Source organism: Myiozetetes cayanensis, unplaced genomic scaffold (genome assembly GCF_022539395.1).
Source record: "Myiozetetes cayanensis isolate MyiCay16 unplaced genomic scaffold, myiCay2020 scf2-11, whole genome shotgun sequence".
Lineage (NCBI taxonomy): Eukaryota > Metazoa > Chordata > Aves > Passeriformes > Tyrannidae > Myiozetetes > Myiozetetes cayanensis.
The window spans coordinates 36,237,071-36,263,676 of record NW_026087411.1 but is presented as its reverse complement, the minus strand read 5'-3'; the positions used below and the strand labels follow the sequence as shown (position 1 = coordinate 36,263,676).

The window sequence follows — 26,606 nt, the reverse complement described above, 5'->3', positions numbered from 1 at the left end:
TTTCAGATTTAGAAGTCAATAGTGACCACATTGTCTCCAGAGCAAGTTGTTTTTCAGAAGGATGCGGAGTCCCTACAGAAACTTGGCAAACACACAGGGATCAATTTTACAGTTCAGCAATATTTTAACCCTATCTTTTAAGGAAGGAAGTCTTACAAGACTTGCATAGAGGTCATGTAATTTTTGCATAGCATCTGCATATGTTGGAACAGCTCCTCTGTTGGATGTATGATGGATGTTGTTCTGTCCATGTAAACTTTGCTGATATTTCTCATCACACAATGAGAAATAAACATTCCAAATCTTGCTAAAAATGCCACAGTTAACAATGCTTTTTTAAAAGACAAGTTGCTACTAAGTGTATTTGCTCTGTTTGTATTATACATTACTTTTTTACTAGTGGGAATATTGAAGAGAGCAGACATTTTCAGCAATAACAATAATTTTTAAAAACTCACCTGATTTTGCCAGCTGTTTTGTCTATGGATTGTCTTATCTTGCGAGAAAACTGGAAGACTGAGGACAACAGCAAACTGTCCCCCATAACCTGCAATAAGATTTAATAAAAAGGGATATTATTAGTTAATGGGAATTAAATACAAACAATTCCATATATTTTGGTATCTTCAACGTTAAAAAAATCATACCTGTGTTTTAATTAATATCATATACAATCATATTTAAACATTTTGCAAATAAAATAATATACTATATTTTCCAATATTAATGCCACCTGCTACCGGTAGGAAAGAAAGGATATTGTCTAGAATATTAAGTGGGGAGATAATGGTAAAAGCTTAAAATAGACACATTACTGGAGAGAATCCTGCTGTGTACTCACTTCATCTCTACTCCAAGTCCTTCTCCGGGTAATTGTTGGGGGATCGAGGGCATCTGTTAGCTGAGGTCTAGCATCACTAGGCCGACCATTCCCCTCTGGTGGTTTCGAATGCACTACTGGAGGGATTTTTCTAAAATTGAGACTTTCATCAAATACTCGGTCCACCAACTGGGGGATAAAAGAAAAATGCATTTTATGAAATCTACTGGATACATCCAAAAATCAGATTCCTATTTTCTCCTCCTGAAACAGTTTACAAGATGCCTATCAAATATAAATCATTCTCTTGTCTGATGTGGTATAAAATGATTGATCACTTATGTAAGAATATCTTGTAGAAATGAATTTTTGGTTTGTTGTTTTTTTAAATATGAGACTACCTCACAGAAATTTTGCTTATGGGTAGGTAACATAATAGTTACCTATAAACCGGTACTGAATAATTTATTCCTTTGATCAATGAATATATCTGTGGAATTAAGTAGAGTTCTCTGAAATGTAGGGGTTTTCCCCAGATTAGTCACAGTGTTACAGAAAGACCTATACTACCTAAAGGAGATACTGCCATCTGCAGTACATACACAATGTACCATATTTATTAAAGAAGAAAATAGTTATTTAGTAATATAAAAATGGGAATGATCTAACTGTTTCTGAGAACCTTGTTTCCTCTAATTTTAGCCATAGTCTATGAGAATTAAAACCAAAATCTATGTGAGTGCATTTATGATTTTTCTGACTACCCAACTCACAGATTTCTTATTACTGTTTATATCTTTTTTTCCACAGAAAAAGACAGTATTAAACTAACCACAGTAAACTAATGTATTAACCAAATTTTATGCACACAAAAATGAATAAAACACATTTTGAAAGGAATACTATGAAGAAAAAAATGCAGTAAACATTTACAACACATTATTATGGTGAATTGTAACATGGTAGAAAGTGATGATTTAAATTCAGATTAACATGTGTACCAGCATTAGACCTGTGATGGTTACTAGAACAAGTTAGTCAATATATTCATAGAACAGCACAGCAGAGACAGTCAAAGAATATAAGACTCATTAGAAGCATAATGCAAACTTATTTCAGGGTAGTTTTTGACAATGTCATTAAGAAAGAAGATGATACCTAAGTATTTCAGTGTTCAGAAGACAAAAGGTTTATGTCACCTGTGAAGAGAGTGACTTTTTTGTTTTTAATAGCTATGCAAAGAATTAAATATATACAGTTATATACATTTGAGCATACACAATAGTATCTTTAAATGCACTTAGATACTATATAATGGTATCTAAGGCTACAGACAAGCAAAAAGCATAACTATCTTGTTCCTATGTTTTGTGGAAAAAAAGAGACAGACAGATAGTATGCATCCTTTTGACAAGCTGTGTTCATAGAATAACTTCTGGCTTATTTGTTGAAATGTAAAGGAACTTTAAATAAAAAAAAATGTAGAGATCATGCACACGGGTTGAGTGGAAATAACTAAAAAGCTATGCAAAAATGCTAAAAGCAAAAGAAATAAAGAAAAGGAAGAACCTTATGCATTTCTCCATGAAGATCTCCTACCTCTTCTCTAGTGTCTATGGCAGAGCCAGGGGTGGTGGCAGCAGTGCTTACTGTGGTACTGGGGGCAGTGCCTGATGAAGTCACTGAATCTATCTCTCCTGCTACATCGTTGATTTCCCGTGCGATGAGAGCCAGATCTTGACTGATCCTAGTAATAAAGAGAGTGTTACATTCTCCCCTACAAATGCGTTTGGGCCAGTAGAGCCCAACCTTGGCAGCCTTTCAGGTATTCAGTTCCAGTTCCTTAAAACTGTGCTATGAAAATGTGTATGACCTTCTAAACTGGAAGTTTATTTGCAGAACCATAAAAGAAAATTTTAACAGCATGCCTTTCTAGAGGAAGAAGGTAGAAGGCAATTGCAAAAGACAGTGTGTCCTTGTTTTCTTTCCAGTATTCACAGGCAGAGACGTGTACCCAGTATATCTAAGACAGGGGATGCACTGGAAATATTGCAGAGACCTGTGTACATGCATTAAATCTGAAACATTCAGACAGCATTTAGTTTATACTGTAGTTTACCTACTTGCAAAAAAAACATCTTCAGGACCCTTAATTATCTAGCAGCCCTGCAGCTCGCTCACATGTCTGAAATTCCAGACCAATATCCTCAAACCTCGAATTTAATCACGACAACCTGGGCACTACAAAAATACATCTGAATTCTCAGCTGAAGATTCCTTTTCCTTTCTTCTCATCCACAACTTAAAAAAAAAAAACCAAACCAGTTTTGCTCTTATTCTGCTCAGCACAGGGAAGAAGCTTGGCTAGCTTATCTTGTGCTACTCCTCCCCAGGACACCCCAAAAAGAGGAGGGAACAAGAAAAAAACTCCCATAAAGCAAAAGCTAAAAGCCCTTACTAACTATGGCACCCTGAATCTCCAGCTTGGATCACACAGTTCAAAAGACCTAGAATTCAGGGCAAACTGCCAAGTGATCCCCTTTCACACTTCTGCCTGAGAGGCCTGAAGGCACAGGAGTCGACAGTGCTACCTCTGCTCCACCAAGGACTCGGTGAATTGCACCACCCACCACTCAAGCAGAAGGAGGTGCACAGCCATGTGACAGTGACGCACGCCAGGCTGGGCAGAGATGGATTGTTCAAGGTGAGCCTTTTCTGCTCTTTATTTTCACTTTGTCTTCAAGTCAAAAAGAATGGACACCACTGACCTAGAGATAGTTTAAGACTAAGTGAGCAGAATTTCAACTACAAAGGTAAATGTAACTAGAGAAACTTACAGTCAAATTCCTACACTGTATTTTGTGGCAAAACATCAGCAATAGGCAACGAAGTGAAACTTTATGTGGCTTAGGTACATATATAGTTGAGATAAGGCTGTAGAAGATTATGTGGCAATTACCCATGACAACTCAAGACAGTATTTCTGATTTTAAACTATCAAAGACTGGAACAGTAAAGCATAAAACAAGTCAATTGTTCATTTAAATAAATTAAAATATGATAAGAGCCTATTACTAATTAATTTAACCTAATTATTACAACTTTTGGGTCAATTTTAATTTATATTTCATGTTCTTATATATACATGCCATTAAAAGTCCAATATTCTAAGTAGTAGAGATACTAAAACATCTGCTTCCTGTGTTTCATACAATCATCTAACTATCTCCTTAAAGACAGAAATTGCTAATAATCACATTTGAATTTCTGGGACAAACTCTGGTATTTAATGAATAGTTGTAAAGAAAATAAAAACCAGGGGATTTCAATTATCAACAAATCCTCCCGAAGACAAATGTTATTAAACACCATAATCAAAAGTAGTGTCAATCAACTAAGACTTAACTCTTCACAGAAATCAGCAATGCTTCAACATGCCACAACCACTTCATTTGAGTTCTTCCCAAGCAATGAATATTACATAAAATGTCAGATGTTTATATAAAAATGTATTCAAATGAATCCTGAAAGTATCAGAATAAACAACTCTAACATGGATGGGAAGCAACTTAGTAGACAATTATCATAGCCAAATACCAGTCAAGTGAACAAAATCTGGAACTATTTTCAATGTGACATTAAGCTATAGTCAGTACTCAATTAAGTTTCCTGTATAGAAACAATACAGGGCAATAAACAAAAACCACTGCGAAAAAGAAAACTAGAAACTAGTTGTGAGTATTCTGACTTTTCATAAATGAAGTGTTCAAGTAATTCTACATTAACTTTTAGAAACATAAAGTATTGCTTAAGGAGTATGTTTTGTGTAATCGGGGCCAAGAGACTTGGGCTTTAGGTACACACTATTTACTCTGCTGCAACTGCAGGCTGCCTTGCAGATTTTTACTGCTTTCTGCATCACACCTAGCAATCATGAAAGGTAAATCACATTTATTCCCAGAGGCAAAACTAAAATAAACCTCAGATTCCCTATCCCCTCCAACCTGCTCCAGGAAATATTGCTATTAGATTCACTCAGTGAGCAGACTCACACAGCTACACAGGGAACAGACTCAGTTTTCAATGCACTGGAAAAGGTGAGAACACGGAGCTTGGGATGCAGAGAGCATGACTACCTTTTTCAAAAGCCTAGAACTCTAGTTCTTATTTAACTGTAGGGAAAGAATACGCTGTATCAGAAAAAAGAAATAGGAATACTTCTAAGATATCTGTAATAGTGCTGAATTGTTGGATTGCCAAGAACATTTTTATGCTTAGTCTTTGTTACACTTCCTATACTGAGTTGATTTTGTAAAAACACTTTAACATCCTTAAATAAAATATATGTGAAGCTCCTGTTATTCTGAGGGTGTATACTCCCTCCATGTCAAAGTGGCTTCAAATCAAATTTACTTAATCCATTAAGGTTTTTTAAACACTTCTTTCAATTTTTCAATGTTATTAATATCTGTAAATTGGGAAGTCTGTGAAAGGTGAAAACTGGTCAGTCATGGAAGACCAGTTAAAACACAGTATAATGGTAACACAGATGCAATGAAATGTTTGCCATACAGTCTCTACATTACTTCCTGCTGCACATGTATTTTATGAAATGTTTATTCTTACATCTGCCTAATAAGAATCAGTTATTCAACAACAACAAAAAATTCAATTAACTTTAATAAGAGTATGTAATCATCTGTTCATTTTTTAAAAACTATAAATAGAGTTGAAGGGACTCTGATCACAGAGGCTGGTCTGAGGGCTGGGATGGAAAAAAAAAATCCATGGTAGACAACGATAGAGAATATGGTTAGCAAGGCAAAGGGAGCAGAGACAAAAATCTTATAAAGGACAGAAGCTAAAATTAAAGCCAGGGGAGCAATAATGTGAATCATTACAAAGATATATGGAGGCACAGAAAGGATCAATTAGTGACCTACAGCAGTGGGGCTCAACAGAGGCTAACCAAAGAAACTGGTATTGGAATCAGTGGCGATAGATGACAGTAATCTGGAATTTCTCAAATGCTGATTGCTAGTTTTCTTAACCTTAAATAAGCTTATTTAATGCAGTTTGTGTGAAATTTCTACATAAACCAAAAACCTGGCAATACTCATTCGACTCTCTCGCTACTTCCACGGAAAATAAAGCTGAAGAGGTAGGATAAGAGAAGGTACACAGCCTTCAAAACAAATTTAAAACCAGTATATCAATGCAGAAAAAGGTAAGAATCCCTGCAAACCTAAACATCAAATGAGTTTAGACTGATTCATCAACTACTTCCAGTGTCAATCTCTCCTAGATAAGCAAAACATACCAAGAAGTTTCACTGAAGTAGAGGCTCATCAGTACTTCTTATAAAGAAGAAGTAATATGCTATGACTATCAATTTTTTTTCCTCATGTACACACAGTCCTCCCTATAACCATCTCTAACTTTAGACTACTAAAAACAAAGAGATGTTTTAGGAAGCTGATTTTGAAGATGTTTATTTCATGATTTATCTAGATACTACGAGACTCCCTTAGGTATTTCTGTGTGCCTCTGTGGGCCTCTACATCTTCCTTTTGCAAAGATCACACTAGAAAAACAAATGCTGAAAAATATTACCAACCAGAGGAAACAAAAAATAATTAATCACACCACGCAAAACACCTCCATGGTATTAAGAAAATATTCCACAGTAGTAAGAATAATCTTAAAAGGAAAAAACTTTGGAATCTGAACACTGGCATCTAAGTATCAAATAACATTTGCATACTTATATAGTTTTATTTATTTTGTGTAAGCTATCTGAAGTTTTCAGTGCCTGGGTGTTGCATGACATGGGAATAACTGGTTACCAGAACTATCCGCTCCTTGGTTCAGTTGAAGCAGAGTGATATTAGCAATAACAGAGGAATTAATGTACTAATCTCAGGGACTTGCAACAAAAAAAAATTACTTTTTGATGAATACACATGATTTAAATCAGAAAGCATCTAACATGAAATAACATCTAGATAAATCAAAAATTAAAATGAGAACATGGTCTTTCACATGGCCAAAATCACTTTTTTTCTCTCTCTGTCACTTGTGTATTGATCTGAAATTCTACCTCAATATGAATGTAAAGGTAGTACAAATTCACATATACTTTAGCCTCAGGAAATACATGAAGTACCTCTGCAAGTCCCACTAATGCAACTGAAAGTTCATTTTCTGGGACTGGGCTATCCTAAGTCAGAATTTATTATCATTTGCCATTAAAAAGAAATGTGCTGGTAACATGAGTGTTCTGTCTGCCAGTCTCTCGTAAGAAGAATTTGAAATCACCCATTCAGTTACTGAGCGAAAGCAGTAAGTAGAGTGATACAGAAAATCCATTAGCTCTCTTTCTCCTTTATATGCACCTGTATAACTGGTGGGATACAATTCTTTGTTATTTTAGAGGCACTCCTTTAAAACCAACCTTGCTATCTCTTCTCGGTGAGCAGTCCAGTCACGAATGTAGTCTTCCTGTTCCTTTATTCTGTGCTTGAATGTATTGCTACTTTGAGCTGCTGTCCCAGAGCTCTGCAGTCGTGTGGTTTTCAGGGCTGGAGAGGTACGTAGACGGGTATGTTTAGGGGAATTACGGTTTGATCCGAATTCATCTTCTGAGGTGGAAGCATAATCTGTAGGAAAGCGCCTCCATCTTGCACTTACTAAATTAGTTTAATTGTTAAAAAAGAAATATTATTGCATCTTAAATAGGAAAAACCAGTATTATTTCAGTAACATCACAAAAATATACAACTATTCATTATCAATCCCCAAATACCTCGCAAAAGGTTTATTTACTACATCTTAAAAAGAAAGCTACAAAATTTGTGTTAAATAATAAATACTGATTAATAAAAACACAAAACTGATGCTCTTTGTATAATGATGAGGGAAGTAAGATGTAAAAGTCAGTAATTGTATATAAGCTCAAGCAAATTATTACAAAACAAGGGCCCAATTCATTAACATTAAAGTATATAGTCAGATTGCACTTTTTCTGCAGATTTTTTCCCAAATTTCATTCCAGGTGTATGTGATACACACACAAAAAAAATGAAGAGACATGAAGGAAGGATGGAGCTGGCACCAAGACTGGGACACATGCTTACATAAGGAAAGCATAAAGTTGTAGATGGCGATAAGGTCTTTTTCAACCTTAATGATTCTATGATTATGTGTTTAGTATGGAAGTAAAATATGTAAAATTAATATTGTGTTAAAAAAATCAGCAGTACATTTATAAAAAAAGCAGACTCAGAACAAAAAGTTTCCTTTACTGAAAAGTTCATTTTCCAAATGAGAATACCTGTTCTGCAAGACACATCCTGGAACTATTTTTCAAGAGGTTTTGTGTTTTTTTTTTCTTTTTTTCCTTTTCCAATCTGACAATTGTTCCTTTTTTTAAGTAGCTACCTAAAGACTTCTCTTGGTAATTTAAAAATAATACATGCAAATGACGTATATTGTTATTACTATTACAAAATGCAAGAAATAATACTGATTTCTCCTAAGACATTAAAAAAATTATAAAGGAAGTATGTATAAATATGAATTTAAGTAACAAATAATGAAAGAAATTTTTACTTGAGAAAAGATTTGTGTACTGCAGATTACAGTATATAAAATATAACATTGGTGTATAAGCTTACATCTCTTCCCTCATATAAAGAATGCATTTTTAATTGCTGGAAATAAAAATGTACTTGTGTAATTTTTTTTTTTTAGGTTTAAATGTGGGCTTTAAATCATGTCTAGTTGTACTTTTTTTTTAAATATTCTAATTTTATTGTTTTATTGAAGCAAGTAAAAATGTCTCTCCAATCCTCTACTGATCTCTTTTTAGAGGTTTCAAAGTTGTTTGATCTTAGGGAAGTAAATATAAGCAGAAAAAGCACATTTCCCCACCAATAGCATGCAAGTAATGTGTGACTAAAGTTCAAAGAACTCTATGAGTTGGGCCCACATTTTATCATCCATTTTTGTTTAAATTTTTGTCCTTGTTCAAATTATATATATCAAAATAAATATAAAATTTATCTTAAAATCTCTCAAGAGAACTAGTCCAGCAACTCAGCACTGTACAATGAGCATATGTAATAATATATTTAAAAACTAAAAAACTGAATGAGAAGTGAAATATCAGAAACAGATTTGATTTCTAGTACTCTACCACTGTAAGTTTCAACATCAGGATCTGGGTCTGGGAGAAGCTTGGATTTCTCTGTGTACAAAATAGTGTTTTATCATGTTAATTAGTTTTACGACATTCAGGTTAGAAGCATTTGCTTAAATAAAATATATTGATGAGATTAGTCTTAGGTCCTCTTTTCCACCCATATTTTTTTAGGAAAAGATTATACATTCAATAAAAAATAAAAGGCTTAAACATTTCAGAGATACTAACTGAAATGGCATCCATAACAATTGTGTACATAGTATCATAAAAACCCTCCCGATTTTTTAAGACTAATAAATTTTAAGGCTGCAAAATGTTGGTTTTCAAATCATCAATGAGTATTATCAACGGGTTTCTCATTAATATGAGGAAAAAGTTACTGTAGGCCTAGCAGTAAAAATTTCAAAAACAAAAAAATTTCAAAATTCCAAAAATTCATAACAAGCAATATCCAAGCACGTTTTCCAGTAAGGTAGCTACACATTTGCAAAGATATGCTTTTAACACTATCTATAAATGATGCAGCCCCAAAACATCATTGTAGTTTATGTAGATTCTGAAAGCTATTGTGGAATTGCATATCTCAGACACCAAAGACTGTGAATATCAGTACCACTAACTAGAAAATCCTCCAAAACCCTGGCTAAAATAATCAGCATACAAACCTAATTTAGTGACTACTCTGTGTGAGGTATAGTGTCCTGACAACATATTAAGCTGGTAAGTTTGGTGACTTGGACACCATACTCTCACTTTTAAGATCTGAGGACCAACTTGATTGAATATATTCCTTAAAAAATATTCTACTCTCATTTGCATGTTGCCTTCTCAAGGTTTATCTGTTTCAGAGATCCTGAAATTTGGTGCTCAGTAGTGCAATAATACTAAAATGTGCTTGTTTTCTCTCCATTATAAAACCTTTTTTTTCCCCAGTTACCTCAACAGCTTTGATAAACCTATCTGCCAGCCATCTGCAATCACAGCTAGGTCAGCAAGCCAGCAGAGCTGCTGAAAACAACGAGTTGCTCAAGGTGTCTCTGTTCTTACTTGATGTTTGACAGTGCAGCTTAGCACTTTTGCGCTAGGTCTGATCCTGCTGTTTGTTATCCCACTATATAGCTCCTTCTGTAACATCCTCTTCAACCTTCCTTCGTTGTTGTGAAAACAGGTCTTTGGTCTTATCTGTTTTTACTGATTAAACTCTCCTGTTTGATCAGACCTTTCATTGCCTGTGATATAAAATTACTAATTCTGCTTCACATGTCTTCCCAGTGTTGTTAGTTATCAAGCCTCCCACCACAGAAACATCCTCGTAATTACTGTAATGCTGGCAATTCTCATCCAGGATGTTCCATTTACCTGTTTGCCCTTTCATATAAAAATAATCAATATTTCACTGCATCAAATCAGATTTTTGAAATTACAGACTTGCTGACAGCTCTGACAGTTTTAAGGCTATTATATTGCAATTCATCCACATGAAGTACAAGACAATAAAAAACCCCAGTGAATATATCTTTCTCTTGCCCTCCATTTACAGGTACGTATGTCTGAACATTGATTTGGGAAGCGCAGAAATAACTTTCTCTTTTTAGGCTGGATTTAAGAAGGTGCCAATGTTCAGTGATCTGCGATGTGGTAATAATGTTAACTGACCTCTGCTGAGATAACCCAGAAGAAACATACTTAACACTTTGATAGCAACCAATCTTCTGGTAAAAGAAACAAAACCCTAAATCTTATATCAGTAACAATCATTCATTTTCCAGTCTTTCCATGTCCAGGGAGAGAAGAAAATACATCCCTGTTATGCCTTGATTAAATGTACCTCAAGTAAAACACATTTAAACAATTGAGGCGCTTTTGTCAAGCCCTTCATTGGTATTTTCCAAATCTGCTAAAATTAAGTGAATTCTTGACTTTTCTAGAAATAAAGTTAAATTCAGGAATTAAATAATTTGGATCAAAAAGATTTTGATGTGTTCTACTTTTATATATTGCATACAAGTAACACATTCTATTAAAAATTACTTGAATACATTAATCTACAAATAAAATTATAAATAATATCATCAATAACTTGATGCATTGGTAGTTATTAGCGTCACATAGCTAATAGGAAAATGTGGATGAACTAAGTAGTGGCTGATATATCATAGGTGATGTTTAGATGATTACACCACATTCAAAACAATTCAGATTTTCCTAAAGTATAATTTAGTATAAATCAGTAAAAAAATTATACAATAAGGCTAATGATACAGACAAAATCCAGAACTCTTAATCCCCAGAAGTACTAATAATAGTTTTTACTTACATAGTAACAAGACTTGATTGATTTATTAAGCTATGATTTTCTTTTGAAAGTATCTGTCTGCTCTATTACTGGCTTTCCGATTTCGGCCTTTACATTGATAAGCTTCTCCCGGATATTGACATATATCAACTGATAAAGTTTTTTATGACAGAAGCTATTCCTACTGTAGATTTTTCCAACAGTCTTTTTAAAATACCTAGTTTATTATGTTGGTGTAGTTCCTGAGAAGATGGTATCTTTTCTCTCTTGAAAACAGATTATTGTATACAAGCTATAGTAAACTTTGAGTATGTAATGTAGGTAAATGAAATGAACATTAAGCAAAAATGACTGTGATAGACTGGGAAGAGGAAGATACACCCACTCCCCTTAAAAGAAGCAGCAAATGACTTCAATGCAGCAACCTTTGAAAAGTTTAGGAAGCTGGCAATACTTCACACAGACACAAAACTCAAAATCTATATACAGTTTTGTGAAAAACAAAAGAAGTGGTGAATTGACAACATTCAGGCTTCACTTTTTCAAAAATCAGCAAAATCACAATGTGAACTAGTATTAAGCATTAAAGTAAACACATGGAAGTCTTAACTGACACTCTTCTCTGAGCTAACTTTGCCACCTTTCAGGCTGCACATATCAATTCAAAACTTTGATTAAAATTGAAAATATACTACTTTTCCAATTATATCTTACAAGGAAAGACCAAGTTTTTCTCTGAAGTTTAACCTTTCTTTTTGTACCTGTCTAGACACCTCTCATAGCAGCAAACAAATTCAACTTTACAGTTCAGCAAACACCTCATTTGTATCTCAGCAGAAATTTCTATTCAGCTAATAAATGACACAGCCAAAAGATACCTGTCTGGGGAATACACACTGCTAAGCATCCTAACAAGGGCCATTTGTGATATACAAGCAACAAAAGGAGAGCAGAAGTGTGAGAATTTAGTATTACAGTTGTTTATATCAACTCTAAATGGGATGCAGTAAAAGAGAATATAAAATCTCAGTATCAACACACAGCACTCGAAGCTACTCTATTAATTTTGTTCTTTCTGAGGCTGTGGATTGGCTGCAAATATGGTAAAGCTGGTAGTATGACAATTCTAGAAGCAAGTGGACATCTATTTTAGATATTCATTCCATTAAAGCTCACTTATTTATAATTACCACATTTTAATTTTGATTGATTTGGTTGACTGCTGTTGAAAAAGCCTACCAGTTTTACACTGCTTCCACTAAGAGTGTCGAATTCTAACAGAACAGTAGGTTAAAATTCAATGATTGTACAGATTTTTCCTTCCATGCATAAGGCAACATTATAGTAAAGGAACCACCACAACAAAGAAGAACAATATGATTTGGAAATCATGATAAAACCATAAATTACCATGATTTGGAACAGAGAATGGGAAATAATCCAAGGCAAGGCAAACATTTCAAAATAAATTACTTAGCTTTATGATACTTAGTTAGGTAGTGCATAATTTTTTCAACTAGTTACTAGTTGTTATTATTCTTATTAAAAAAAAAATCTCATTTTCGTAGTTCCGATTGCATATTTACAAGCCTACCTTACAAATAAGTATTATATCTTCTAGGTAATAAATAGTGCTTCTGACCTTCTGAACATCTACTACTACTTGACAGAGATCTCTGCTCTGTTTTTGTACTAAAGCAGATCAGTGCTGACACACCTGACTGCCTCAATGGAGTTATTGGATTCAAGATTAAAAATATCCAACGACTTAAAAGATTAAAATTTCTTGTCTTTATGATTTTCAGAGAGAAACCTTCCCAGGCCCTGAAAAAGAAGCCTCTTACTCCAAAGAGTGCATCAACTAAAACTCAACAAATGTTTCATAAGAACCCTTTCTTAAACCAGTTGTTTGTTTTATTTTTAAATCCACATACTAAAATCATCTTGTATTGAACAAAATTATTTCAAATAATCTCACATACCTGAGGGAGAATTATGTGCTGAAGCCAAGGATTTGGATTTTGAATCTGAAAGTCGAGAAATGCTATTGGCTCGAGTTCTAGCAGAAACTTTACTGCCATCCCCTCCTGCTATCAACCTTGAGCCACTTCTGATAATAGCTTCTGGGGTACGAGATGAGGCAGTGCTTCTAGTTATCGTTGCTTCAGAATCACTACGTGCTGATAAAGAGCCAAGTCGATTTCTGCGAGGTTGAGCAAGTAAGTCTATTCTGGAAATATTTCTCCTCCCTGATGGAGGTTTTGATGTAGAACTTGTAGTGGACACTTCGGAAGCCACTGAAGCCTTATCGGCATCAGCAAGCTCGCTATCTGAGACTTCACCAAGCCTTGCCCTGCGCAAGAGAGAAGTCCTTGTGGGACGAGGTCTTGGAAGAGTGGTAGATTTACCAGATTGACCAAGTGCAACAGGAGAGGTTTTTGATTTAGTTGACTTTCCTTCCATCTTGGAATGTAAAAGCTCATCTGCTGAAGCAAAAGGAACTCTTCCATGTGACTTGCCAGAGTAGGTTTCCTGGTCAGATGATAAGATATCAGAAATGGCAGAATGAGGTACACTAGATGTTTGGTCATCATCTGTTAAATCTACTGATGGTTGTCTCATTCTTCCACTGGACTGCACAGTCTTGCGAGCATCAGCTCTAGACCCACCATCTGAAGATCGGCTTTTAGTTTTCTTCTCCATCTTTTCCCTGGCACTTGTTGTAGAAGATTTTAAAACATCTTTTGAAGGGGAACCAGTGGAACATCTATCTTTATATAAGGTTGTAAAGCTCTTCCGCTTCTGCGTGGATTTTCTCTCAGTGTCACCAGTAACGAGACTGATAGTGCTGGCTGTATCGACATCTGATTCTGGTGATATGGAGTTATCTCTGTTATAACTAGGAGTGTCAGGGCCTTCATCAGTTTTATTTTCTTCACGCAATTTAGCTTCAAGGAAAGCCATCACAGCTTCTGTGTCTTTTAAAATGAGTGTTGTATCTAGACTAGAGTCAGTGTCCATTGAATCACTTCTGTCACGTATCCTGTTTGCAGATACTAAAGGGGCAGCAGATCCACTTTGCTTATTAATGTGAGGAATAAGTTCTATGGGTATATTTGTGCTAGGCTTATCTATTGTAAAGCTACCTTGTCTCACTAATGGTTTTGAGGATTCCTTTTTGTCTCCTCCAGGTGTTTTAGGACTTTGTCCTCTAATAATTTCCTCATTTTTTCTTCTTCTGCCCTCAATCTGTGCCAACTTAATTTCTGCTTTATCTGTAACATGTCCAGGAGGGTTGTCTTGATTATCCAAAGTTCTGGGTGACATAACAATCTCCTCCCTACCTTTCTCAATCTGGTTCGCAGCAGATTTTGTAGAGGATAATTTTGTGGGTGTCCAGTGTCCTTGCTCCTTTCTTTCTTGTTGTTGAATTTTTGCTAAAGCTTGTTTCACCACAGAAGTTTCTCTGCCAGTTTCAACTCTCTCTTTACTTGAAGAGCTGGGAAAAGAAAAAACTTTGTCTCCGTTAGCTCTGGGTGAAAGACCATTCATTGTTCTGGTTGACTTTGTATCTGAGGTACGGCCCGGAGTTTCCTTCTCCTGAAGTTCAGTGTCTTGCTTTTCACCTATTTCTGACCTCTGATGAGATGCCACTTTTGCTTTTGAGTTTTCATTCACTTTCTCCTCTTTGGGAAGCTGTGGAAGTGTCCTCCTCTTTCGCTCACCTTGGCTGGTCATAGAAGCAGCTGAACCGGCACTTCTAACAGAAATACCAGATTCACTGATGTCTGTATCTAAAATTGAAAGAGAAAAAAAAAATCTAATAAGACACTCCATAGCAAGGTAAATAGATTAAATTTTTAAGACTGCATAAGACTAATGCAACAACGTAAAACAGAACTGAAAAAAGTCACCAGTTTATCCTGCTGTTCTATGGCGGATCAATTATACTTAGACAAACACAGGTTTGAAAACGTTTAACAAACTCTTTCAGCCAGCTGTGTAAACTACGATCATACATACAAACTAAGCTTTTATGATCTCACAGTGGGTTTAAATAGGTACATAAGAAATCACTGTTACATCAGCATACCATTATAAGAGGAAGTGGAAAGTGAGTCTTAATATTCCTAAACACCTTCAGGAGCAGATTTCAAATCTAACAAAAAGAGTTAAGATCGTCCTTCTTCCTCCCTACTTGCCTGTTCTACAGCTCATAGTCTTGTCTCATGGAGAGACTACTTTCTCTCCCTGCAAGACTTCCCCTCAGGCAAGAGGCTGCAGTGCTGGGAGACACTCAGCAACATTGAAAAGCCCTACTCATGAACAAAGAACTTACTCTGATTGAGAGAACAAAAAAAGTGCTTTTAACCCGAACAAGACACTTTAGTATAGCAGTATATAGAAGATGTATAAAAAGCATCAAAAGAATGCAGTAATACTGCTAAAGAACTTTCACTGATGTTGAATAACCCTGTTTTAGAAACCAAACTTTATTTTTCTGCAGTGATGACTGTGCCCTCCTTGCTCATTTAACAAACACAGTAGTTATGCTGTCAGAAACAATCAGAGATAATATGAGTTTCTCTGTGAATTGCTCTTACTTTGAATACTTGGACAGAAAAAATGCCTTTTGCAGTTAATTTGCCAGCTGTAGCAATATAATGTCACACACTTATAAAGACACATCTGTCAATTCACTTTTTGCCAGGAGAGATCTATGAACAACTGCTCTGCACACCCTGTTGGGATTTTCCTATCACGGCTTGCCACCAACACTGGATGTTCCAGGAATATAAACTGGAGTATAGGGTTTCCCTCTCTGGAATAATTCTCCAAGGAACTAACTGAATATCAACAATCACACTGTATATATACCTGCTACTTTCTATCTGTGTTCTTCAATCTATCTTTTCTCTTTGCACAGTGTCACACCTTTGATGAAGAGTGTAAAATGATTCACAGGTTTTTTTCTATACTCCATGTTAGGATATTGATTTTGAGAAGAAGGACATATCTCTGAAATCTAAGCAAGGTTTTCTAATTCCTGGACTGTTTTTTTTCTGGAAAATTATGACAAAAAGTCAAAGTTCAATGAAAATCAATATGATTGCTATCTGTGAAGATTGACTTCTCTCAGACATACTCACCAGATCAAATATTTTATATATATATAAAGGCATATAACTTGCTTCTTGGTGAATTTCAAACAGGCATTAGTAAAAAAAATGTGTGGAGTTGTTCAGTGTTGTATCTGGCTATATATGTGTTACGTGAAGTTTAACTACTAAGATTTCTAAAGAAGATACAGGCATCTAAGTCAACAAGACAGATTTTGTGAATTGGTCTTCTGACATACATACCAAATTTTACTTTTGTTACATTTTTGGTGCTTGAATGCTTGCTTTATTTTTCCTTAAGTATTTTAGAATTTTGCACTGTATGTATGTGCTACAGTAGTTGCTTCACTTTATGTCATAAAGATCTCAATAGTAAAAGAAGACCTCATCTCTACAAAGAGAATCCTAGTTACTGTCCCATCTGAAAATGACAATTTAAAACAATATGGAAAACAAAAGACCACCAAAGCTGCTGATTACCACCCAAAGGATGAGTCTCAGTAGCTATGATTTTAAGTGCCCTGTATGTACACCCAGTCCTTCCAAACAGTGTGAAATTTGCTCTTGATTTCCATTATTCTATGTAAAGCAGATAATTTAATTTTTCCCCTTTCCATTTCCTTTGATTTTTAGTATCCTAGGCCAAATTCAATGGTTATGAGGGGAGGAAGAGCTACGATAGAAGCAGCAGTTACTGGTAAGAATTCTTTCATGCACTGATACAGAAGCTTGCATTACTCAACATCAGAAGCAGAAAACTTCTTTGCAAAACTTCTCGCAAAGATGATCATAACCTCTAAAGTGACATTGGGAAGAAGAAAAAAGCATAGAAGAAGTAAAATAAGGTAAGCAACTCCTTTGTAGACAAGAGGGTAGATGTTGAAAAACAAACCACTTAAAAATCAGAAATGTGAACAGGTAAACTATGGAGAGACATAGCCTGAACATCTGGCACTACAAGAAAGGGAGATAAAGTGGTTCATTGCTAAGGTTTCTGGCTTTTTCAAGAAACAGAAGGTTTTCTGTTTTCTTCCAAGGGAAGGAAGGATACTACGCTTCAGCTGAATACTGGTCTCTCATGTTGGATTGTTTAACAGTCATTATACTAAAGTAATGACTATTAAATAAAGTACCAAGAAAGATGTAAGGAAAGAAACGTACTATGCAGACCAACCCAAATTGCAGTCAAGTGAAAGTTTCTCTAATATTAAACAGTTTTTAAACTTTCCTCTTTCAGTAACATTCAGTGTAATCCTGGCACTCATCTCCCATGCCAGACAACACTACCACTGAACTTGTTTTTACACTGTTTCTGCTAAGAAGAACTTCAGGTGAAGATGAGGTATTAAGAGTAAGAAAGCTGCTTAATTAGCATACATAATCACTTTTTTCTCCCTTTCATAGGTTCCTTCAGTAGAAATATGACAACAAGAAGAGTTTTTAATACCATTTTCTAATGGAGCAGGCACAGATGAGTCCAATCTCATGTCATCTTCATCATGGCGTGTGTGATTAGCAGCCAAACTGGCCCACTGTGATACCCAACGTTTACCTCCAGGATTAGTAGAACCTTCCTAAGGAAGAAAAAAAAAACCAGAAGAAAATTACAACTGTTTGATAAAAAGCATGCCATCTTTCCAGGTTTTTCCTGAATAAATATGTCAAACACTATTTTCCTGGAGGAAGTCGAAAAAATAGTTTACCTCAATAAATTTTAGAGTTTCCAGGTCTAGAATGGCAAACAAACAAAATCTATATAGTTGCAGAATCAGTACCAAATAAACAAGAGTTCCTAGTGCAGTTAACTTTTAAACATCAGAACCTATAAAAAAATATATCAGAACATTTGCTAGTTCTAAGATCAGGTTACTTTCAGTCCTCAGCTCAAAAGTGCAGGAAAAAACTATGGGGTGGGGCGGTGCATTAAAAAATTAAAAATGTGCTTCAGGAAGACAAGGAAGTGACATTTTACCAGTTTAGAAGACCCTCTTGTCCAGATGAAATATTGCATTTACTTCATTATAGAAAGACTACCTTAAGGACTGAAAGGGTAAGGTAACTTATGATGGAAAGGAAAGGAAGCTCAGATTATTTGTTTGGCCTAAACAAGAAAAGAAGCAAAGATTAGATTTAAACCATCCTATTGGGTAACAGTGAATTCACTGTCATCAGTATCTGATAATTTTTACTGAAGCTAAACTAGAGAGAAAATTAATTTACTTTCTGGACAGTAAGCCTTTTGAAACCTTGAAATTTTTTTATATGTAGAAAAGCATAAAATTAAACCATCTTCTTGTGTTGTTATATATATTTTTTTAAAAACCCTGATTTCTAAAATATAACAACATTACTGTGTTATCAGATATATTAGTCTCTCTTGTTTATATCTCCAAATAAAGACACCTGGCAGCTGCCAATGCATACATATATCTGCACATGCACACACACACACACACACACACACAATCAAAGGTTTTATAGAAATTTAGATAGTCTAATTTATTGTACTCAAAAGACAAAGTACTGCAAATGACAGAAATCACTGACTACAGTTCCAAAGTAGTACATAACCATCGGCAATCCAAACGAGCAATAAGAGATGGGAAACCAGTGGAGATACCGATAACTTGCTTAATAAAGACACTTGTAGGAGATATTTCAAAGGTCAGCTGAAGCTCTGCTGCCTCTTCAAATCTCCACACTTCTATTCAAAAAGCTGATTTTTGCCTAATGCTTTGGCCACTTTGGGTCTTTGACCAGGAACAAACTACATGTATTTATAAAATTTATTTAGCAGAAATGGAATGGTGAATAATGTCACCTACTGTATAATAACTTCTTTCAAAGTAAAAGTTCCTCAGACTTTTGAAAAACTTGAATTTAGGATCTTGAATTTCTCCTGATTCATGCAAAGTGCAACATCACAAATCTCTTCCAGAATATTATGAATGTAGTAAATCAGAGATGCACCAAGTAATTTGTTTGAACTATTATAAAAATTTCCATATTTTGAATTAACTTTTGAGAATCAAAATGTTATAAAATTCAAGTCTGATAAAAGCAAAGGAAGGCAATTCAATGTTTGTTATTTACGGGCATTCCTGAACACAATGCAAGGAAAAGGGTGCCAGGAAGAATATTACAAAAACCCTGCGCAAAAACATGCAGCATTTATGCACTGACAACTACTGCTGAAACCTTATTTTTCTTTCTTATCTCTAAACTTTCTTCTCTCTATTTCCTGTCTGTACTAGTGAACTTCCATCTTTAATAAAACAATTAATTACAGCCAAATCCAAACATGACAGATGTCCCAACTGTCGGCTATAGAAAACTCCAACTAGTTCCTTCTATACCACCTAAACAATTTCAGAGATAAATATGTGTTAGAAACCTGAATTCTACTTCAAAATGGAGAAACATATTAAAGACTTCACAGATTACCTGTAGTAAAGCAACATCACGAATTACTTTTCTCTGAATGTAATTACACCGCTAAAAATGGTTTCTATATTGCAGTGAATGTGTGTGCTTTGCTAACTCTCCATATACACAAGCACAAACAACAAAGCTGTGAAAAGCAGTTTCTTCTGATAGTAGTTTAAGCACATCCAAAAAGTGTAAGCTTTATAAAACACATATCTAAAAAGTCACATATAGTTATCCTAATGCTCTTCCTATAATCCATATCGATTTGCACCCTACAGGCTCTCAAGTAAGCAATCCTTGAAATCTTGTCTTGAATAATAAAAAGCATTCCCTTGTCTTTCAGAAAAGCTGAGTTTACATATCACATACCAGCCTTTTAACTTCATGTTAAATCTGCTTTCCCTTACACTTATTACATAAACTCAACAGGAGCAATAAATCTTTAGAAAAGGGACCCAGGGATTCCTATGGACTGATTATTCAGCCAGAAGACTTAGGGCTTCAGGCTCCACACCTGAAAATAATCCACAGCACACACATTACACCTGGAAGCATCTCCAATACTTGGCATTTCAGAGCAGAATAATATTATTTTAAAAATAAATTTCAACTAGCTGAAATTAATTAAATTAAAAAAAAAAGGTGTAAAGATGTCTTTTCAGACACATAGCTCCTGTCAATTCCAGTTGCAAGAATCGTATTATGTCACCTTTTCAAAAAACTGAAGTGCTGTCTTGCAAGCAGATCTTTTAGTCCCTCCCCACTCCACCTGCTTCAGAACTACATTCCTCCAGGGATGATGATCTTTTTACAAATTTCCGTACATGCTTTATTTACAGCCAGTGTCTTCAGTTTGTTCCTGGAACAACACTGACACCTACCTCAAACAGTTCTATTCCCTTCTGTTACATTTACTCCATTTATACATCAAACCCCAGCAACTGTACCCATCTCAGCTACTCCTTTGCCAGACTAAACGAACAGCATTCATCTGTTCTTGTAAGGTAAAGCTCCATTCCCTTATTAATCTGAGTAGACTTCTTTCTTCCTTCTCTAGACTTGCATTCACTGTTCTTAATCAAGAATGGTAACAATTCCAGTGACATTATTACAGAGGAAGCTTCACTGTGGCAATAATACTGCCCTTTTGTACTAAAAACACATTTCCCAGGTATCCAAGGGTCCTATTTGCCTTTTCACAGCCATATGATATTGATGACACATCATCCTACATTTCAGTATAGCCCCTAAGTTCAAACAAAAAAGCAAGTATCAAACTTCAAACTGAATGGTTTGCTCTACAGAAGGACAGGAAATTAGTGTAATTAGAGATGACAAACAAAAGGAAATACAGCCTCTAAGTACCCCACTTTTAAGAAGCAATATAGCAAACATTTACATGAATGAAGTTATTCAATATTCAGAATGTCAGCAGTACTATTTATTTCATCTTTGGTGGGAAAGACATGAAATGGGCATCAAAACTGCAACAGGAACATTGTAGTTAATGGCACTGATGACCCTGGAGATGAAGAATCAGGTTTCTAACTGTGCTTTGGTCTTACAAACAAATACAAAAAGATCCCAAACAAACCACAAACTAAACAAAAAACAGAAGCATATCAAAGACAATGCTGATAAACCATTATTTAAGAGCTGTTGTTAGCATAGACAATTGACCACTGAAAATTAAATGAAGCTGGATGGATAAATGATAGCCTAAATGCCTGCAGTATTTTTATTTATCAAGCTCACATAATAAGAACAAATAATATTAACAACAATAACACTCTTTGTTCTCTACCTTATTTAATTTTTGTTGTTAAATCACACTTACCTTGGTTGGCAAGTGGCAGCTTATAATATAGAAAATAAAAACATTTAAATACTTTAAATAGATGGATTTAGTACTTTTACTGCCTATATTTAATCATTGAAAAGGCAAGAATCAGTGTATTCAGGCTCAATCCAACCATGTCATGACATTCACTCTGCATTTTATTCAGTCTTATGACAAACACTACTCCAAAGTACTAAAGACTGTCATATCAAAGGAAAAGCTGAGAATTTCTTTAATAAGAAAAGCAGTTTCTAGGTCTTTTTCAAGCATGTTATTCATGATACGTCACAAGCCCTTTAAAGTTAGGATATTTAAGTTCAGAATAAATCTTCAACCCCCAAAGTGACTCTAGGTGAACCAGCCCTACCTTGGCCATCTTTTCCATCTTCCTTAACTGAAATTTCTTAAATTTTTATTCTTTGTTTTTTCTATATCAATCATGTTCTGGATTCACCTCATTCTGCTAAACCATCTACAAGAATAACTGTGATGGGCAGCTGGAGTAAGGTCCATCCACAATCTGAGTGGGCACAAGACTGGAACACTGAGCTACCCTGACTGTACTGGACCGTTTAGCCACAATCTTCAGTTAGGCTTATTAACTTATGATCTGCAGCTCAGTAATGCAGTTAGTCTTGAAAACCCACAAGTAGAAAAGTTTGTATATGAGAACATGACACCTGCACACCTTACCTTTCTCTTTCCTAATGAAAAAACCAAACTGAGAGCAAGTTTTGGCAGTAAGACTTTAGATACAACAATCTTCTCTCAGGAGTTATCCTCATGATTGTTTTCCCACTATTTCCCTACAAAACACAACTCTAATTTTCTGAACTAGCTTCTCTTTTACTTCTACATATCTGTCAAACAACTTCTATTTTTAACTTTCTCTGACAAGCCTTTCTTCCACCTTCACCTGTCCTTGACTCTTCTTACACTAAACCTTGCTATATCCACATTGCTTATGTCAGTTTTCCTCCTTGACTTACTAAACAATTTTCATTTTTTTCCACATCATCATGACTTGTAATAGTATTCCAAATTATGCTAATAACCTATTCTATTGAAATATACAAAGACCTTTTAATGCAGCCACAGTAATAGAATGGCATAATTCTTGTAATTTCAACCTAAATCAAAGTGAGTTTTAGTATATCGTTGCTGTAAGGTTTCTTAAACCTGCCCTATCATTTCAGAAGTCTCAGTCCTCCAAAATCAAAGCCTGTTATTTGCAAAATATGACACCTGGAAATCCCTATTATGTTTATAAAATATATCACATATTCTGCTTATGAAATTATACAAGTCGAAAAATACCAATACTCTTGAAAACTGATATGGCACAAAAGAGCTGAATGCTGCAAAAGGCGTAAAAAAAGGAGAGAAAGAAAAGGTTATAGAATTGTGCAAAGCAGCAAGGTGAAAGGCAAAGTTTGGCAAATTTTTCCACTTGATAAGCCTATGCTATATGGCAATAATTGACAAAGCTGTAATGTTAGGGAAACTAGTCAAAGACACTCCTCTAGATAGAATGATAGACTTAGTGTCTCAAGACTTCACAGTAACTAAAATACAACCATGATAAACCACACGTTCTCTAGGAGAAGCAGGTATGTAGATACTAAAACCAACGTATTTGCATAGCAGGCACACTACGTCATATTTTAAGCTCTTAATATATTTTTAAAAAATGCTTATTTATAAAGTTTGCTAATTTATAGGATCATACTTCACACATAGTCTCCCAAGGGAAGTAGAAGTTAGTGTGATGTCCTTCATTACTGTTACCAGATTAATTCTGCTCCAGTGTGATCCTGTTCTGTTCCAGACAGATTTCAAGTTACAGTTTATCCATCACAATGATATCAGAATGTCTCCCAAGATTTCAACATGAAATACCATTAATATCTGTGTGCATATGCCTGTGTGCATATTCTGAGCCATATAGAAAGCCAGGCATGTTTCTCTGCTTAATCTTTCACTAACTGATTAAATTATACTGCTTCTAAAACAACTAATACAAGTGACTCATCATGAGTGGCATCTCACTGGAGAACTCACTGTGAACATAAAAACCTAAAGTCCTCTGGCTTCAGAAAAAAAGTCTGAAAAGTATTATCCACCATTTTTTCCCAGTTGACTTGGTATCACACATTAAATACATACATCTTATTTCTAAATATTAATATAGTTACTTTTTTTGGGCTATAAAACATAATCAGCCATTCCTCAGTTCTGTTGCATAATTTACAAGTAGTGTATATTGTGCCAATGTACGTTGCAAGGAAACTCCTGCTACATTTCCAGTACACTGGTGCTAGTGCACATAGAAAGGTAGCAAAGTTTAAAACACCTTCACAATGTAATGTGCTTTCTCTGACAGAGAAGTTTTGATAATGCAATAAAGGCCTAAGAAAAATAAAATACTTAGAAATCCGAGCCAATGTTTTCCAGGCAAGATTTTGTTTGCTGTTTAACACTTATTGGTCAGTTCTTAGTGCTCTCTCTTATTGGAAGAAAAAAGAAGACCGTCAAAAGTTAAATTCTACCTCTGTGTCAAGAAATCCAGTTGTACTCAGTGGTCTTTTTTCTTCCAGCACTACTGTAGCAGAATTTATAGCCCAATCTTTTACTAAATCTTTCTGGTTCTCGTTGATAACAGGCCTATTATAATCCTGGCTGTCATCCACTCCAAATACCTGAAAATGAAACAACATCACATTCATTAACCCAATACCATCCTGATACAATGTTCAATGTTAATGGATGGATGGTGGCATGCTGGATAGTGAATTTAAGTAGGTTTTGTTGTATTATGCTTATCTGTCACCTTGGTGAATTCTACAAATTAAATATCAGAAATATCTAGAGTAATAAAATTTAAAAAAAAAGTGGAAGTCTATATCAACACTGAAAATTCAAGGAACTGCTAGTTGGAATGGTCAGATATGAAAAAATGACACTTAGAGGAAAGAAACAAAAGGTAAAAGCAAAATCATTAAAAAAACATTTTACAAATTAAGGAAAAAACCAATACTGGAACCACAAAATTTCCAAATTTTTGCTATTACCTGGTGAAAACAAGAAATACAAATGCTTACATCTGCTACTAATATACTTACTGAATTACTTCTCTAATACAAATAAAATTTCAGTTTTTCTTTTGTTAGGGACTTAGCAGATGTTAGAAGTCCGCCAGGCCTCATGAACCGTGTAGACTCATTTCATTCAAGATATGACTTGCCAAAGGTTCTTTTACTACACTGTTTCCTAATGATGCTTATATTAATCCCTGCCACTTATGACAGAATAATTTTCCCATGACAGTTGAAAACCACTGCTAAAAAAAAAAAAATTCTAGAAAAATGTTATTACCACAGCAATTTAGTAATAGGGACTTAAGTAGGAGAGCCAGCATACTGTCTGCCAAATTTCTCGTGAGTCACAGATACTAAGGAATATGAATTGCTTTCAGAATTAATGTATACTTCAGAGACATTTTAGAGAATTCTGTATCTTGGAAACATGTAATTTATAAAATTTTTAACTTTCTGCCTAACAAATAAATTCACTGCTTTACTACCAAGGACTTAGACATTAAAAAAAATTTACAGAATAAAATGAACCTCCCACACACATTACAATTGGAAACTAAAAAGAAACATGAAAAATTGTTTTGTCTTACAGAAAGACAAAGAGAGGGAAAGAAGGAAATGATCTTCCAGATGTTAGTGTCCTGTTAAAAATACTACTAGGGCAACAGAAAAGAAGAACTACAGAATTATTTTTTCTCTAAAAGTGTTCTGTAATTCAGGTTTGCACAGGAAAGCTTGAGGACTGGTATACTACAATTCTGAAAAGGTTAGTGTGTTTAAAAATGGATTCACCACTAGATGGCCACAAACCACAATGTTAGTTTCTGAGAAGCAGACAAAGGGAAAAATAATAATTAAGTACCCTGCCATTCAACTGCTTATGCTCTTCTAATTGTCCAGAAAAAAGCCTGCTTTCCTGCCATTTTAAAACGCAGACATGCTCCCCAGTTTTCAATTTATACAAAAATTATGGCTGAATAGACTTAATCAGAAAATGCTTAAGAGTATTTCAAAAAAATGTGTATTTACTTTTTTTTTAAAAAGAGTGATATGACAAATTTTTGATTTAATGATACACTTATGATTTGTACAGTTGTTAGCAATTTTTGAAGATGCAAACCAATTATCATTCACTGACTCCATTCTTTTAATATACCACTATTCTGAAGACACTTTCTTTGTGTAGCACAGTTCCATTGATTACAAATTTTACATGTTCTTTTAAATGAAAGGAAATTCTGGTTTTATCGCATAAGCACCTGAGGGAAAATATTAATTCCACACTTCCATATCTAATCAGGGCAACAGGAGCAAATTGCTGCCTGTAAATTGCTTCATATTATCTGACAGCACATTCATTTACCATGTCAAATTTCTTTCCTTGTGTAACAAATAACAGCACCTAATGCTTCTTTCTTTCAGTCTTACCTTTTCTGATACTGAACTCCTGTTTAAGCAAATTGGGTTGTTATATTACCAAAATTACAGCAAAATCAAATCTGAATATTGTCTATTTTTTTTTCTGTGAAAGGTAATACAGGTAGCACTAAGACCTACATAACAGATTTACCTCCTAATACTACTCCCAATGTTCCTTCTCTGTAAAAAGTGGGGACATCAGAAAAGACAAACAAAGTATTTGGGGACAGTATTATTAGACAGGGAAAACATCTTCTATAAAAGTGTATTTTTGTACTACAATTTCATTCTACATCTAGCAGCACTGATACATGCATGCCCTTGCCCTGTCTAAGTTCTACTGCTACACAACTTTAAGGTTCCTCTTCTCATAGGAAGAGATTC

General features: G+C 34.8%; 1 protein-coding gene across 8 annotated transcripts in view; it reads right to left on the bottom strand.

Moving 5' to 3' along the window:
• The window catches only part of CEP170 (centrosomal protein 170), a 99,931-nt gene that overhangs the window by 11,816 nt on the left and 61,509 nt on the right, over positions 1 to 26,606 (bottom strand). For 2 of the 8 annotated variants that reach the window (XM_050315182.1, XM_050315183.1), the window contains exons 10-16: positions 24,258 to 24,407; positions 17,887 to 18,013; positions 13,302 to 15,113; positions 7,275 to 7,509; positions 2,390 to 2,567; positions 842 to 1,009; positions 459 to 547 (exon numbers count right to left, since the gene is read on the bottom strand). In XM_050315182.1, the coding sequence (XP_050171139.1) occupies positions 459 to 547; positions 842 to 1,009; positions 2,390 to 2,567; positions 7,275 to 7,509; positions 13,302 to 15,113; positions 17,887 to 18,013; positions 24,258 to 24,407 (2,759 nt within the window). Of the gene's footprint in view, positions 1 to 458; positions 548 to 841; positions 1,010 to 2,389; positions 2,568 to 7,274; positions 7,510 to 8,493; positions 9,069 to 13,301; positions 15,114 to 17,886; positions 18,014 to 24,257; positions 24,408 to 26,606 lie in introns of those variants that run through there. The other 6 variants (XM_050315186.1, XM_050315184.1, XM_050315185.1 and 3 more) reach the window with 6 other exon arrangements.